This window comes from Ananas comosus, linkage group 6 (genome assembly GCF_001540865.1).
Source record: "Ananas comosus cultivar F153 linkage group 6, ASM154086v1, whole genome shotgun sequence".
In the NCBI taxonomy this organism is placed as follows: domain Eukaryota; kingdom Viridiplantae; phylum Streptophyta; class Magnoliopsida; order Poales; family Bromeliaceae; genus Ananas; species Ananas comosus.
This window is the reverse complement of record NC_033626.1, coordinates 12,572,082-12,588,054: the sequence shown is the minus strand read 5'-3', so window position 1 is coordinate 12,588,054 and position 15,973 is coordinate 12,572,082. Positions and strand designations below refer to the sequence as shown.

General features: G+C 38.6%; 3 protein-coding genes across 3 annotated transcripts; 2 read left to right on the top strand and 1 right to left on the bottom strand.

Moving 5' to 3' along the window:
- LOC109711784 (chaperone protein dnaJ 16) lies at nucleotides 2,100–7,345 on the top strand. Its single transcript, XM_020235005.1, has 12 exons — nucleotides 2,100–2,664; nucleotides 3,382–3,505; nucleotides 3,676–3,758; nucleotides 3,865–3,976; nucleotides 4,072–4,176; nucleotides 4,724–4,774; nucleotides 5,304–5,390; nucleotides 5,478–5,586; nucleotides 5,667–5,815; nucleotides 6,243–6,296; nucleotides 6,385–6,605; nucleotides 6,693–7,345. The coding sequence occupies exons 1-11, from the start codon at nucleotides 2,504–2,506 to the stop codon at nucleotides 6,598–6,600; spliced, it is 1,251 nt and encodes a 416-aa protein (XP_020090594.1). The 5' UTR covers nucleotides 2,100–2,503; the 3' UTR covers nucleotides 6,601–6,605; nucleotides 6,693–7,345.
- On the bottom strand, nucleotides 7,937–9,433 carry LOC109712142 (peroxidase 31-like; the record flags this gene model as incomplete). Its single annotated transcript, XM_020235566.1, has 2 exons — nucleotides 7,937–8,804; nucleotides 8,892–9,433. Coding segments are annotated over 2 exons (1,326 nt in total), but the record flags the coding sequence as incomplete, so codon positions are not given.
- Nucleotides 9,774–15,761, top strand: LOC109712187 (alpha-mannosidase I MNS5). The gene is made up of 15 exons (XM_020235618.1): nucleotides 9,774–10,092; nucleotides 10,764–10,806; nucleotides 10,891–10,956; nucleotides 11,062–11,123; nucleotides 11,588–11,687; nucleotides 11,839–12,021; nucleotides 12,219–12,267; nucleotides 12,348–12,527; nucleotides 12,737–12,857; nucleotides 13,331–13,412; nucleotides 13,496–13,581; nucleotides 14,029–14,129; nucleotides 14,467–14,608; nucleotides 14,753–14,903; nucleotides 15,342–15,761. The coding sequence occupies exons 1-15, from the start codon at nucleotides 9,935–9,937 to the stop codon at nucleotides 15,564–15,566; spliced, it is 1,749 nt and encodes a 582-aa protein (XP_020091207.1). The 5' UTR covers nucleotides 9,774–9,934; the 3' UTR covers nucleotides 15,567–15,761.

Sequence of the window (15,973 nt, the reverse complement as noted above, 5' to 3'; positions counted from 1 at the left end):
CTGAGATGAGGATTTCAAAAATATTTTAAATATAAAAAATATATAATAATATGATATTAACGGATCCTAACAGAATACTAACGGTAAAACTCGAAGTGAATATTTTTTCAATTTTAAAAAAATAAAATATAGATTTTTAAAAATTAGAAAAAAATAAAAAAAGCACATATTGATGGAATGAGTTTTCTGCAATTTAGTCCAAATAAAATAGAGAATGCATGAATCTATTCTTTATGTTACCGTTTGGTTCGGAGTTAAGTAAAAACTTGTTATTTCAGGAGTAGAGTTAAGTTCAGAGTTAAGGTGGGGTTAGAGTAATTTGTGTTTGGTTGAGAATTTAGTTTAATCCAGATGTAGATAAAATACTGTTTGGTTGGAGTATGTCGGATAAGAAGGATAGTGGGTAAAATAGTGTTTTGTTTGATTGGAGTAGTGGGGTGGGGTGGGGTGGAGTAGGGTTAGCTAACCTCACCTCTCAAATTGAGTGTTTGAAAATAACTTCGGAATTAAGGAGTTATTCCACTTTTTAATCCCGAACCAAACGGGTGCTATAAATTCTTCGTTTTGTATATGAGCTTGCACACGGCAGAAATGTCTAGCATATCATTCCCCCCCTTAAAAATTGCCTGTGGCGTGTGTTCTTTGTTATCGTTTAGTCGTTTGTTCGGAGCATAAAATCTTTTAATTGGCATAAAGTATAAACCAAATTTCCTAATTCCTTTCTCGCCACTTGGTCATATCAGAACACTTCCAACACATTGTGTGACCTGTAATTATAGTTGTTCTCTCACCTTTTTTTAGTCCAAAACCTGGTCAAACATGCTTGAAGATTCACAGATCTTGAGTTAAATTTAAAAAACACTACTAAAAAAAAAAAAGCAATCAAAATATTCGCCGCTTTCGTTTACGGCAAATGAAGGATGGCATATGGAGAAAAGAAAGAAACAATTGTTATTATTTTCGAATACAGTTGATTTGTACTCTGACATACTATATTTAGAAGTTTGTTGGACTGGAACATAAGATAACAAAAAAGTAAAAATAAAAACAAAATCGCATGAGAAGAACAAAATTAAGTCTCCCAATGGAAATTGTACAATAAGAAGAAGAACAGATCTATTCTGAGATCACAATGATCAAAAATATTAATTGGAACAATTATTGTAGGAAGGAGACAAAAAGGAAAGCCGTCCAATCTTACACTACCCTTTCCAAAGTTGGTGAATAGCGGCAAGAGTGACCGACATTTATTTAAGGGATATAATTGCCTCTATACTTCTCAAAATTTTTAAATTTTTAAATTTTTTATTTTTTTAATATATTTTTTTAGTTGTTATATGTTTTTCAATTATTCTAAAATACTGCTGCAGTTATTACCCATTAAGTTAACTTGAAATAAACTTGAGTTAAATATCTACCAGAATTTTAAAAAATCAAAATATCTCTTTTTTTCTTAATTTAAAGACAAATAAAAAATATTAGTAATGATAGAAGAATATATTTAAAAAGATAAAAAATTAAAATATTTTTTGTTCTCCTAATTTAAGAATAAATAAAAAAATTAGGTAGTAATAAAAGAGTATATTTGAATAGGCAAAATTATAATTTTATAGAGATAATATTTATTATTAATAATTTATTAATAAAATCGAAATATATTTAAAATAGATTGAAACATAATTTTTTTTAATATTAATATTTTTAAAAAATAAATTAAAAAATTAAAAAATTTTAGGAATATATAAACCTTTTTATTTAACTTTGGCCTCCACATCCCACATCCGCATCATATCACGCTACGGCAGGTCCCAACCTCGTTGGCACAGCGAAAGCAACCGCCCTCCTATAAACCCACCACCGTACGATGTATCTCTATGCGACGTGCGCTATCAACCGTTAAATTTTAAGACAAGGATTTCATCTCAACGGATGGTGATCTGTCGTCCTCGCAGGAAAACTTTATGCGGACGGGCGCATGGGGCTAGGTGCGGGTCGGGTGGAAAGAGAGGGACAGTTTAACCGATCCACTGATCCTAGGGCACAGTAGATCTCTCTTCGCCTCTCCTCCCTCCCCTCCGCTTCCCACTCATTGTTCGTCTCTCTCTCTCTCTCTCTCTCTCTCTCTCTCACCTCTCATCTCTATCCTCCTCCTCCAACCAGCTCGAGCTTCTCGGAGAAGCGCTTTTGGCCTTCGTTTCTCCCCCTTTTCCCCCTTCGTCTCCGTCCTTGCGCGGAGCGCCCCCCACTCGCCTCGATTCGAGATCGAGCGCGCAGGGATGGGAGATTGCTAGGCGAATTCGCCTCTCCGATTCGCCATATCCAGCTGGAGTTCGTTGCGGGAGTTGGTGTGAAGGAGGGATTTTTGGGATCGGAGGAGCCCCTTTAGGGTTAGGGTTGTTGGTTTCGTCCTCGATAGGGGTTCTCCAGGTTCTGAGAGCCCTTAGGGTTGTTGGAGTTTCTTGGTTGCGGGGCGCGCGCGAGTGGGGGTCGAGGGAGGGGGAGGATGCCCTCTCCCGGATTCTCCTTTCCCAAGTCGGAGAAGAAGGGGGATGAGAACGGGAAGCAGCCGCAGACGCAGAGAAGGGACCCTTACGATGTCCTCGGCGTTGGCCGTAATGCGACGGATCAGGAAATCAAGAGTGCCTATCGAAGAATGGCCCTCAAGTAAATCTTTCTTTCTTGATCAACTCCTGTTCATTGGAATCTTTAGGCTGGATTGGTTTTTAGGCTATGATTGATTCAAAGCACTTTTTTGATATTTGGAATTGATTGTTTTTGTACAAAATGATTCCATATACTTGCTAAAGGAAAGATTTAATCGTAGGTCGGAAATTATAATTGGATGATAGTTCACTTCACTGAAGAATGGCATTCGGCTATTCATGGTCTTCTAAGTGATGTGCAATGTTTTCTGCTATTGTAAATCGTGTCATATTTCATTAAAGTCATTAATTGACAAGATGATTTATGACTGCAATATTTATGTTTTGTCACTTTTGTGGTTGTTGCTTGTCAGGCAGGTTTCTCCCCTGTTTAAGACTAAAAAATGGTCAAAGCCTGAACTGTTGGCTTTTTGAATGCGTGATTTTTGTGAACATTATACTCAGGATAGGCTTATTGACCTGATAAAATGAAATGCTAGGCTTATCCTTTTACCCATCTCTTATGTTTATAGCGGAGTTGGCCTGTATCATGCTTTGTTTGTGTTAGTTACAACTCCTTATGATACTGCTGTCAAAGCTCTTTTATTCCGCCGTTGGTGCACAATTGTTATTCTTAACATGATGCGGCTGTCAGATATTGTAAATTTTTTCCTGCCATATGAAGTATGTAAAGCGTACTTTTGGTCAATATGTTTCAATTTTGGATCATACTTTGCAGGTATCATCCAGACAAAAATGCGAATGATCCTATAGCAGCTGATGTATTTAAGGAGGTTACATTCTCTTACAACATCCTATCAGATCCTGATAAACGGCGTCAATATGATTTATCTGGATTTGAGGTGATTAAAAATTTAGGTGCATGTTGTGTATGTTACAGTTTCTCTTCGGTAAAAAAAAATCGTCTTTGTCATAGAGTCTTTTATTCCTTCCTATAATTAATAAACTTGCTCTGTCAATTTAAGCATTTCCCTAATGACACTCTGGTACTAAATTAGTTTCCTTTATCCAGGCTGTTGAATCCGATAGCCAAGATTTGGAGCTTGATTTATCAAGTTTAAATACTGTAAACACTATGTTTGCTGCTCTCTTTAGGTATAGCCAACCAGTATACACTGGCATGTATTTTATTCTCTTGGAATTCTCTCAGATTGGCATAAGTATGTTCCTCATTGTAGTACCGCTTTTGTGTGCAATTTAGTAAATTAGGTGTGCCAATTAGAACAACCGTATCAGCAACTGTGTTGGAAGAGGCGTTGAATGGGAGTGTGACCATTCGTCGACTTCAGTTGGGGCATTCTCTTTACAGGAAGGTTGGTTATTAGCTTTGCTTTTTTCTTCTTTTTTTTTTGCAATTTTTGCATACAAAATTTGCGACAACTAACCTTCTCATTTGTAATATTGACAGGTTGAAAAACAATCTGCTCATTTTTATTCTGTAGAAGTGACAGAGAGGGAAGCCCAAATGGGATTGGTGTGTCGAGTTCATTCAACTGATAAAAGCAAATTCAAGGTTGTATTACATCTTACGAACTGTCTAAGTATAAAATGTAAATACTTTCAGAGATTTCAGATTCACCTTTTTGGCTGAAAATAATTTTCATTGACACGATTTTCATGTTGAGCAACATTGCAAGTTTACAGTCATTGAAAATTGGCTAGTTTACATCTTTGCTATGTGTACTTGAACCCTATATGCCCATCATATACAGTATGTGGACAACGTGTCCTTGAAGCATTCTAGAAATGTTGGTGTTACCAACAGTGACTGCAATGTAGTTGTCTAGATCACTGCATGGAATATTCTTTATTTGTAATGCACTCCCACCCCTCGCCTTCCATCTCAATATTCTTTATTATTATTATTATTATTACTATTATTATTATTATTATTTCCATCTTCTTTGCCAACACCAGCTGCTTTATCACATATGCATGAAGATCTCTTCTTAAGTTTGTTTTCTTGTTTTGAAGAAACATGCAGCATGTTAGCAAATTCTTACAGTAGGAATTGCACTAAGGTATTGGATTGTTATTGAAGTATGGGTTTTCTTTTTCAGTTGTTGTACTTTGAGCAGGAGGAGACTGGTGGGCTGAGCCTTGCATTACAGGTATATATTTGCTGTCATATGTAACTAACAGAAGTTCATAGCTGCGGTACACTTGAAACCAAATCTTGATGATAATTTTCCTCATCTATTTGGGGGTTATTGTGACATCATAAGTGCAAAATGGTAGTAAAACTTGGCAGTTAGCTTATTTTACTTCGGAAGAACTTGCCGTTAGACTTTCAAGACTGTTATAATTGTAATCTTGCTATATAGTTAGTGCATGTTTCCTGTGCTTTTAATGTGGTCTTCAACAATTTCTTCTGGCACATAGAAATCTAAGTGGGAATCAGATTGTGGACTTTGTAGCAGGATATGCTACTGTAGTGGAGACTGTATGGTACATTGGAGGCTAGAGAATATCAAATGGAGGCAATGGTCGCATATAATGATGATGTTGCTATATGCTATTTCTCTATATTGTTTTATGCATTTTTTATTACTATGTTTGATCTGGAGGCTAAACACATTAGTGATCTTACTTAGTTAATAATATTGAGAGCATGTCCATCCAACATTTTGTTGGTTTCAGGAAGACAGTGCAAAAGCCGGAAAGATCACCTCTGCTGGAATGTTCTTTCTCGGGTTCCCCGTGTATCGGTTTGATCAAACTAATTCGGTAGGTTACGGCTACAAGTAAATTTCATTGTGGCAAAGTGCTTCCTCTATGGATTATTCCCTTGTAACATGATGTTCATTCTTACAGATGGCAGTTGCTAAAGATCCTGATGCTGCCTTCTTCAAAAAGTTGGATGGGTTCCAACCATGTGAAGTAAATGAGCTAAAAGCAGGCACTCATATATTTGCAGTTTATGGTAAGCTTATTGTCTCCATGCCACACTAGGTAAGCCGGTATTATATAGCTTTGAACCCTTTCTGACAGAAGTTTATTCAGGCGACAACTTCTTCAAAAGTGCAAGTTACACAATAGAGGTCCTTTGTGCTGAACCATTTTCGGAAGAAAAGAAAAACCTTCGAGATGTCGAGGCAAAGCTTTTGACAAAAAGAGCAGAACTGTCTAAATTTGAGGCCGAGTACAGAGAAGTTCGTTCTCACATCTTGCATCATATTATTATTGTTATGATATTTTCCAAGATATGTACATCTACGCCCTGCAAAATCATGTATTATTATATATCATCCCTGCAAAATCCTTATTTTTGTGTATGCCCTTCAAAAACTTAAATTTTATAAATATATAGTTGTACTTAAAAAATGTGCCTTTGTAATATATATATATATCTGATATCCAATGTTCTTCTGCGAATTGAATGACCCTATGGAAGATATCAATAATTTTCCAAAAGAAAAGGCACCTTTGAGGGGATATGCAGAAATCAAAATTTTACAGGGTGAGTTATCCAGTAAGATGATTATGTGGCAATACATATGTTAACGCTCCTATAATTAGTTCTTATTTCCCATACTCTTTTTCTGAAAGGGTAGTTGCTTTTGATGGTGAGTTTGGCAGGTATTGGCTAAATTTACAGAGATGACCAGCCGATATGCCCAGGAGATGCAAGAAGTAAGTTTAGTGGCACGTTATGCATGGAATAGTTTCTTCTCGTGCGAATTTGAGGTTCAATTTTTCCCTCTCTTTTTGGCTTTTCTAGATTGATGAACTTCTCAAGTCAAGGAATGCTATCCATGCCTCCTACACCAAATCACCTCTCAAAAGCAGTTCCAGTGGCACGAAGTTTAGAAATTCCTCCAAGGACTCTAAAAGTGATGAAGGACATCACAAAAAGGAAAAGAAATCGAAGGACCGCTCAAAAAGGAAGAAATGGTTCAAGATTCATCTGAAGGTGGACAAGAGAAAGCCTTGCTGAACAAAGTAAGGAAACTATTTCAAGCTATGTGGAGTTTCGTAATCATGCTTGCCTTTTCTCACTATTCTATTTTACCTGTTTCTACTCTGTAGGCTTCTCATAAAACCGAGGGTTTTATTGTGACAGCCTGTTCGGGAATCTGTTCATCCTTTCCTTCCTTTGTCTCCTGTTATCTGTTGTTTTTTCTTATTTTTTTCCTCTATCACTTTGATTTGTTTCTTTGAAAGGTTGCAATGTGCATGGTCATAGAAAAATTACGGAAAGAATCCTCTGCTACCATTTTTTGGCCTCATTAAACCTTAAAGATTCAAAGGACGGCTGCCCGTATGTATATGTCTAGCTTGTAGAAAGTTCATAGCCCGCCCTCAGAATCAGGTCATTCTTTCCTGCTGATGGTGGGAGTGCTGATCATTCTGAATATTGATTGCTGCACACTGTTCTTTTCTGGTGTATCATGAAGCATTTTTGACGTGTATTTCCCCCTCCGAGTATTCATTTGAAGTAGCAAACAAGACATGGGATTACAAACAGCCATGTATTGTTTTTCAAATCCTGATACAAAGTTACGTGAGCTTTTATCTGCTATCATTAAATAAAGAAACAGAGTTGATTGTACACAGGTGGCACACAAGTACCCAAGAGAGCAACCTGGTGTGGTGAAATTGTAATTTTCAACATAAACACATGTTCGACTAAGGAATCTTTTGCTACTTTCTGATAATGTGGATTGTGTAATTTCCATTCATTTTTCACCCTCATGGAAAATTGAAATTTGAACCGGATGGAACTATTTCTATGCCATTGGAAACGATACAACTCCAAAAATGTTAAAAAATGTGATTTTTGGGCGCGCGTGCAGCTGCAGGTTACCTTATCTAAAATCTCCAAATCCAAATTAATTGAATCTGACTCTCTCGCTTTGAGTCACACTTTGATCTGACTTTTGGAAAAAGGATGCTGGGCTAAGGACCTCAAGGATCCAGCAAATTGAGCTGTTCATGCATGTATGCTATTTTTAGTGTACTCACTGTTTACTCGTTGTACTGTAGTAGTGCAGCTTATTCATTTCAACACTTGATAACTCTTGGTTGTGCAATGTTGGATAACGGCATGCAAATTAATAAGCATGCAATGGCGAACCAGACGATCAATCGAGCAACAAACACATCACCGTCCTCTTCCAGGATAACAAATTAATTATCATCTGTCGAAGAATTAGAGTCTACTTCTAATGCAATCTTTGTGATGCTACACAAATGATCAGGTAGTATCACCAAATGGAGGTAGTATCACCAAATGGAGCCCCCCGGAAAACGTTTTATAATTAATGACGCCATAACCATAACCATACTTATTAATTTAGCTGTTAACAAGATAAAATCATATGTAAAACCAATTCTCTCTCCCCACAGTAACACTCTTATAATGAGTTGTTGGGGAGGTCGCAGCGGCGGCGCACCTCGCCCTTCCTCCCGGTCTTGACGCCGTAGACGCTGAGCTTCTCCATGGCGTGGGCGAAGTCGGCGAAGAACGCCGACTGGTTCGCGGCGTAGAGCTCGACGAAAGGCCTCGTCCTCTCGTCGGCCAGCAGTGCATGGTCGGACGCGAGCAGCCCCAGCCCCCTCCCCAGGTTCTGGAAGTACGCGTTGTCGAACTTCCCGGGCGTCGTGATGTCGTTGAACGCCGCCATCGTCGAGTCCTTCATGTAATTCGCGCACGCCTTCTGCAGCGCCTGCGCGTACCTCGGATTCATCGACGGGTCGAACGCAGCGGAGCCGCCGCCGTTGTAGTTGTAAATGCGCTCCGCGAACTCCTTGCAGTGGGCGAATCCTAAGGTGTGCGCGCCCGTGAGCGCAACCATTTCCTGGACGGTGAATCGCTTGGACGCGAATAAGGAGATGATCTGCGACATGCTCGTGTTGGCGCGGGGGAGGTTGGCCTCCACGGCGCCCGGGTCGGAGACGACCGAGTCCTTGCGGCCCAGTCGGACCGGGTAGAACGGCCCGCCCACCATGGACACGAGGTCGCGGGTGGCTAACGCCAGGATGTCCGCGCACGACACCACCCCGGGGCACTCCAGCTCGAGGTTCGTCTTCGCGCGGACCACCGCGTCGAATGCGTCGCCCGGGAGGGAGAGGTTGATGTCCGCGTCGCGCTCAGAGCGGTGGAACGCGTTGGTCGCCATCAGAACAGATGCATCGCACCTGATCATCATTGATAAATATATTCTCCGTAACTAATTACTGAATTCAAATCACGTAAGAGATATACGAACGGTTATATCGCAATACCCGCCGACGAAGCAGTCGTGGAAGAAGAGGCGGAGCGTGCCGGCGGCGGTGGTGGGGTTGGTGATCTGCTTGTCGGTGACGACCCTGGACACGATCTCCTGCAGCCGCGGGCACGTGCGCTCGTAGTACGTCGTCTTCAGCTTCGCGTCGGCCGGCGCCGAAGAGCACAAGAATACGATCGCCGCGGCGACGACGGAGGCTACGAAAGCCAAGGAATTGGGACGACCCATCCTTTCTCTTTTCTTTTTTTTTTTTCCTTTTTCGTTTTTTTTGGAGTACTTATATGAATGGATTTGGTGCTTCCTCTCAAGAGACGAGAGGAAAGGGGAGAAATGTGGGATTAGAAGAAGAAAAAGAAGAAGAAGAAGAAGAAGAAAGAAGAGAACAAGTATCCTGCTTGGGTTGGAGGGGGAAAGGAGAGAGGTTCTGTGGCAGGGAGATGTTGTAGGGAGGAGAGAGGGGAAGAACTCTACAGTGCAACGGCTGCATGTCGCGGGTGTAAGGGTGACGTGTGGGGCCCGGAGGAGCGTGGGGTCCACATTTCAACGCTGCAATGAGGACGCCTCGTGCTCGCGGTGGAATCTTTGGAGCGGCATTCGCGGGTTTGAACTTCGGAAATTCTAATTTGGATTTTGCTTCCCCATCTAATTATAGCTCCTAATTAAATTAATTTGGTGGCGTATGTGGGCCCGGCCCACGTTTTTGCCATTTTTAGGTCCGGCCCAATGTAGCGCTCGCTCACAAAATATATATAATATTTTGAACGCGTAAATATAAAACACAAGTTTTCGAGAGAGAGAAGCAATAAATTATACAATTCATATAACTTTTAATTATTAGATTTCACGCAAAACTTGTTAAACTTTGTTTCGACATGTCAGCGGCTCCGACGCTTCTCATTGGCTGCGCCTTCGCTGTTGACGTCACCTCGCATTCCTGTTCTCGAACCCCTCCACCTCCCTCAACCCTCTCCTAAAATCACCCGAAAAAAAGAAAAAGTTAGATAGAGAGGGGGGGAAACCCTACTCTCGATCACCTTAATCATGCGTTCTTTTCGATTCGGGAGAGGAGGAGGAGGAGGAGGAGGATTCAAGGAATGGGTTCTCCTCTTCCTGCTGCTTCTCTCTGCTTTCTCCCGAAGCGGGGCTTCCTCCTTTGGACATGCTCGGAAGATGCTCCTGAGGGAAAAGGTCCGCGAGATGTGAGTAGTATCACTCTTACTTGAATCCCATCATTTGTGTTTCCATGATTTAAATCCTGGACAAAGTATGATGCGTCTCGGATTGAATGGTTCAGGCTCTGATTCAGAGAAAAGTTTAAGCTTTTCTCGGCTAAATAGTTATATTTTCTTTGCATGATGTTACTGTTTGTGCTAAATTTTTCGATGAAATGGTGACGATAGGCGATATCCGTTTTAAGAAAGATTAGATTTTAGTCCAAAATTTTTGAATTTACTAAATGTCTAATGTGCGTGTGCTTGTATTAGCATAAGTTTGATCAAAGAGGTGCCTTATTGGTCGAGAAAGCGTTTCGGCAAGGAACGTTGCTAGAAGAAATAGCAAGAGCTTACCTTCTCGCTAAATTTGGTTTGGTTTCTGATCACTTAAGGATAAGAAAGACATACATCAATCTTAAAGAAGCTTTCTCTGATTAATTATCAGAATTAGGGTTTAGACATGTAGTGAGAGTGTGATGTGAAATTAGTGTTGCTATATCACATTTGAGATTAAGAATTTAAGATAGAGATACATATTTTAGTCAAACCACCTATTTCTTAGGTTATCTAGTGAAAGAATCTTCTTTTGTCTTATAAAAGTTCATGCCATACAAGCTTCTTTGATAGCTTAATTCATGTTTTATGTTCCTTTTCAGGTTTTACCATGCTTATGACAAATACATGGCTCATGCTTTTCCGGTAACTTCATCAGCCTTTTATGGTTTTCTCAAGTTATATTTTTCCTTAAGAAAGTTGCAATCATTATCTCTTTTCACTTTGCAGCATGATGAGTTAAAGCCTCTTACCAATACTTACACCGACTCCCTTAGCGAGCTTGGAAATCTAAATGTACTGATTTGTTGATTTGTCATCAAGTTGAAAAGTTTTCCATTTTAGCTAACAATTACAGATGCTGAATGTGAGATTATTATCTCGTTTCTTTTCTTATGTCAGCTTGAACACCTGCCACAGTATTATAATGGATCTGCCTTGACGCTTATTGAATCATTATCTAGGTATACTTCCTGAGCTCTTCACCTCGTTTGACTTGCAGAAATGCAATTATTGATTTAAAGATCAGAAACAACAATTATTAGCTGCTGCGCAATGTAATTTTTTGTTGTAAGTTTCATTTATATAAGGTCTGTTAAGATCGGTCGTCATGTCATTCGATTTTCGCTTATATTTCAAGCCTAGAAAACCCTTAGTCACAACAATCTTTGTGTAAATCTTTGTTATGTATGTCTAGTCTCCCCAGTCTTATCATTTCTGCCGAAGTGTTTTAGTTTGCACATTTAAAATTTGCAGACTAACTAGATGTATGGAGGATGCTATACATGCTCTTTTTTTTTTGTTTTGTCCTTTCACCTTATAGTATACTCTTTTATGTGTGTTGACCATGAACAGAACTTTCCTCATTTATTATATTAGTCTGTTCCTAAGGTTGAAAGGTGATTCTCTTTCTGTTTGGCTTATGCAGTCTTGTTGTCTTAGGTAACTACACAGAATTTGAAAGAGGAGTTCTTTGGCTTTCACATAACCTTACATTTGATGTGGATGCGCGGATAAATTTGTTTGAGGTACACTTTCTAGTATTTTACAATACGATATGATTTTTCACAAAATAGATAAATTTTTACATAAGAAGTCTATCTTCAATGTAGACATTTTTGTTTTTCCTGTTGTCTTCCGATTGCTCTTATTTTTACCTACTTCTTTTCACTTATGCAGTGCAATATAAGAGTTCTTGGAGGACTTGTTTCTGCTCATATTGTTGCAGCCGATAACAAGAGCAGGCTTGCTGATGGATTATACAAGAATCAGTTACTCAATCTGGCTGAAGATTTAGGTCGCCGCTTTCTACCTGCATTTGAGACTCCTACAGGGTTGCCGTATGCATGGATAAATCTAAAGGTCGTACGCATAAGTCTACTCCTTGATAAATGAGATTTATATTCGATATTTAGGTCTCTGATTATGTTCACTTGGACTACTAGCATACACCAGCCTACTTATTTTATTCGTTGGAATAGTGTATTAGCATTATTTGTTCTGTCCCTCTGTTGTGATTTAATGGCCATTCTGACTTCTGAGGGTCTTTTCTTTGACAGTACGGAGTAATGGAGAATGAGACAACTGAAACAAGCACATCAGGGTGTGGTGAGTAGGCCGATCATCTCAAATCTTGTTGCAGCACTACTTTTTCTTCGGTATACTAAAGAGATCTGCTATAATTTCAGGTTCTCTTATTCTTGAAATGGGAGCATTGTCGCGCTTGACTGGTGATTCTAGGTATGAAGCTGCAGCTGTTCGTGCGTTGCGTAAATTGTGGAGCATGAGAAGTTCTTTAAATCTCTTGGGCACAACTCTTGATGTTGTGACTGGAGAGTGGATAGAGTACTCGTCAGGCATTGGTGCTGGTACTTCCCCTTGTTTAACTGTATTCATCTGCAATGTGATTTATCAATAGAAATTGCCAGCTTCGGCTTAGTTGGTTACTTTTGCAGTTGAACACAGTGATTCCATTTAATTGCCATGATGCTACCAACAAATTAAATGATTAAATTGCTTCTCAATTATGAATGTAAAATTTTGAGTGATTGATATATTTCTTCTGCGACTTTTGTAGGAGTTGATTCATTTTATGAATATTTGATGAAAGCTTACATTCTTTTCGGAAGTGATGAGTTCTGGGACATGTTTCATTCTGCGTATATTGCTGTGCAAAAATACTTCCGGCATGGCCCATGGTGAGGTCTCAATCTTTTCTCTTCTGGATTCCTTCAGAGATGTTCCTAAAGTTCTTCCAACTTATGGATGTGCTATTTGTTTTATATGTTTTGATCTAATTAGATATGGAAGCAAATGTCCATAAATTCTCCTGCTGGTAATGCTATTTATGTGTAAAAAGTTTGCACCTATGAATGAAGTAGGCCTCTTTTGGTTACAATACTATTGTCTTGTCTTTTAAAATCAAATTTATGTGATGGAATCTGCTGGCGGATTGTTTGGCATTTGTTTAGGAATAAGATAAATTTTGTTGCAAGCTGCCATAGTAAACACTACCAAAATGACTTGTCATTTTAGAGAAAAGAATTGTCATAATATAATAATGCTTGTTTTTGTGCTTATCTATAGATAGCTTTTTCTCCCTTTGGAAGTTCAAAAATTTATCTATAAATAGCTTGTTCAACTAAAATTTAGTATAGGCACCTGTTTCCAGGTATCATGATGCTGATATGAGGAATGGGAAAGCTACATATTGGCAGCTAACCAGCCTTCAGGCCTTCTGGCCTGGTCTTCAGGTTACTATGTAGACCCATAAAGGCATTTTGTTAATGGTAAATAGATGTTTACATGTTTTAGACTCATTTCTTATTGCTAGCAGACTCTTGTAGGAGATGTTGCAGCTGCCAACTTGTCACATCGTGAATTTTTTAACGTATGGGAGAAGTTTGGTGTGCTTCCTGAAAGGTATATATGATGTTTCCTTTAAGAAATAAGCAATTTATCAAGGCTGTATCATATATTTGAAGTTAGAAGCACTTGACATCTACATTTAATGTCTTTTTTGCACCTTAGAGCATTTTGGTGGTTCAACTAGTTTAAGATGAATGATTTCCTCATTAGAGTGATTGAACTGGTAAAATCTGGCAATATTGTAAGGTTTTCTATATTAGATTGTTGTCACCATCATCATCTTAACCGCTGGCAGTAATGTGGGTAGGCTAATGACTCAAAAGTCAAAAGGCTTTGGAAGAGTTGACAAACTTTACAACTGGCTATATTGAGACATATCTCTTTGGAATAGGTGTAGCAAACCTCCCTCTTCATGTTTATGCAATGCATGATGTACAAGTTAATTTGTCATGCTTCTCTTGTATTAAATCGATATCGTGAGACATCTGTCTTTGTTTGCAGATATCTTTTGGACCATGACATGTTGCATCCAACGGAGAAATATTACCCATTGCGCCCTGAACTTGCTGAGTCTACATTTTACCTTTATCAAGCAACTAAAGGTAACTGAACTGTTTCTAGGTTTCGTTGATTTGTATGAGTTTCTTTGTATCCCTTGAAAAGTTGAGACTGATGAGCAACAGATGTTTAACTGAATGTGAAAGCAATATTTTATTATTCGGTCTTCACATAATACCGACAAAGGCAGCTTACACTTGTTTCAAATTTATTTGCTTAATTTCTGTGGGTTTTACTTAAAGAGTCCAGTCAGCTATTTTTTTGCTATGCGGCATCAAGTTAGCTTTCAAATTAGCCTTAGTATGGTTAATAGTTGATAATTTGATTCCAGATACTTTGCTATTTTTCTTGATGTAGGTTACTAATACGTTTTAATCTCAGATCCTTGGTACTTGGAAGTGGGTGAAGCCATCATTGGCTCTCTTAATCACTACACTAGAGTAGATGGTGGCTTTGCAAGCATCAAAGATGTTTCCACGATGCAACTTGAAGATCACCAACATAGCTTCTTTTTGTCTGAAACGTGAGTAGCCTTATGTCTGTTATCTATAATCTGCTACTAAGGATAAACATAATATATTTTAAAATACATAAGTGTCATTGGCGACTATTAGAATATTACCTGCCGATGGAATGAATAAAATTTGTTGCTTCTCCTTTTTGGCAGATGCAAGTACCTTTATCTTCTTTACGACAATTCTTTTTTGGCTGATAAAAATTACATATTCACAACTGAGGGCCATCCCCTCCCTGTGAGAAGTTGGTGGCAGGAGAGGCTTCCAGAGAGCCATATTCTGAGTAATTGGACATTCGGAAAGGTGTGTATCAGTCCTTTTTAATAACTGCAATTCCTTGGCACTACCTCTTTTTCTGTATTTTTTTTTTCCGGCATATCTGATCACTGGTTTTATTTTAGCTTGTTTACTTATTATTTTTCCTACTAGTTTGTATAGTTGAGACCTTTTTACCACATGTTTGTCCCTATCACCATAAATTGGTGAGGTCGATTTTGTCATTTAGTAACACAAAGGAAAGTGAAATAACTGCTTTTCTTAGCACATTTATTTATCAATCAAGTTGGAAAGTTCTACCATTAGATCCATAACTTTGATAAAGAATCCGAACTCTATTATCTCCGGTAGTAGTCAACAGATGAATTTGCTGACTTCATACGAAAAATGTGTACCGCAACAAATCCCTTATTTATTGGCAATTGACTTCTAATTTGGTGATGTTTTTTATTTATTTTCCTGTAGGGTGGAAATCAAGCAACTCATGTAAGTGCATTATCATCTCAAATTTGTCCAGAGACTATCTTCAGGGAAAGTGTCGGTTCACAGCACGAGAGTGCATGTCATGTCCCTGATGTCCATCCAAGTCACAGATGCCGATCTCACAACGAATGTGGCATCGACTCAACAACCTGTAGACAGAGAACTTGTAGTATGGCTGGTTATTGTGGCCTGTGGTTATTTGTGTAGCATAATTATTTGCTATATACTAGGTGGTAATTAAATTGTGTACTGTTCTTTTTACCAAAGGCAAAATAAACGCAAAAGGAATAAGCTAAATTAGATTGTAAGATAGTGTACATTAGAACAATATTTTTGTGGTAATTAATCAGCAATGTCGAGTAGCAATAATTTTAGATCTCGCTATTTGCTGGTTGTAGAATATATCTTCTTTTAATCATTTTGTTTGCACTTTGAAAGCTGAATCATGTTGTCATCTCTTATGAGGAACCAAATCGTTTTAAAGTTCAATCACGCTTTTTTATTTTCTTTTGAAGAATTATTGAGCATTTAAATTCTACATGGTATATTCGTTCTCTTTCATAGTAAAACAGGAGATATTACTAACGCTATTGAGTATAAGAAGTGTTCTTTTT

Coding starts and splice junctions, on each gene's coding strand:
- LOC109711784 (XM_020235005.1), top strand. CDS start 2,504: ATGCCCTCTCCCGGATTCTCCTTTCCCAAGTCGGAGAAGAAGGGGGAT. Junction 2,665..3,381: donor TATCGAAGAATGGCCCTCAA/GTAAATCTTTCT, acceptor CATACTTTGCAG/GTATCATCCAGACAAAAATG. Junction 3,506..3,675: donor ATGATTTATCTGGATTTGAG/GTGATTAAAAAT, acceptor TCCTTTATCCAG/GCTGTTGAATCCGATAGCCA.
- LOC109712187 (XM_020235618.1), top strand. CDS start 9,935: ATGCGTTCTTTTCGATTCGGGAGAGGAGGAGGAGGAGGAGGAGGATTC. Junction 11,688..11,838: donor CGCGGATAAATTTGTTTGAG/GTACACTTTCTA, acceptor TCACTTATGCAG/TGCAATATAAGAGTTCTTGG. Junction 14,904..15,341: donor GTAATTGGACATTCGGAAAG/GTGTGTATCAGT, acceptor ATTTTCCTGTAG/GGTGGAAATCAAGCAACTCA.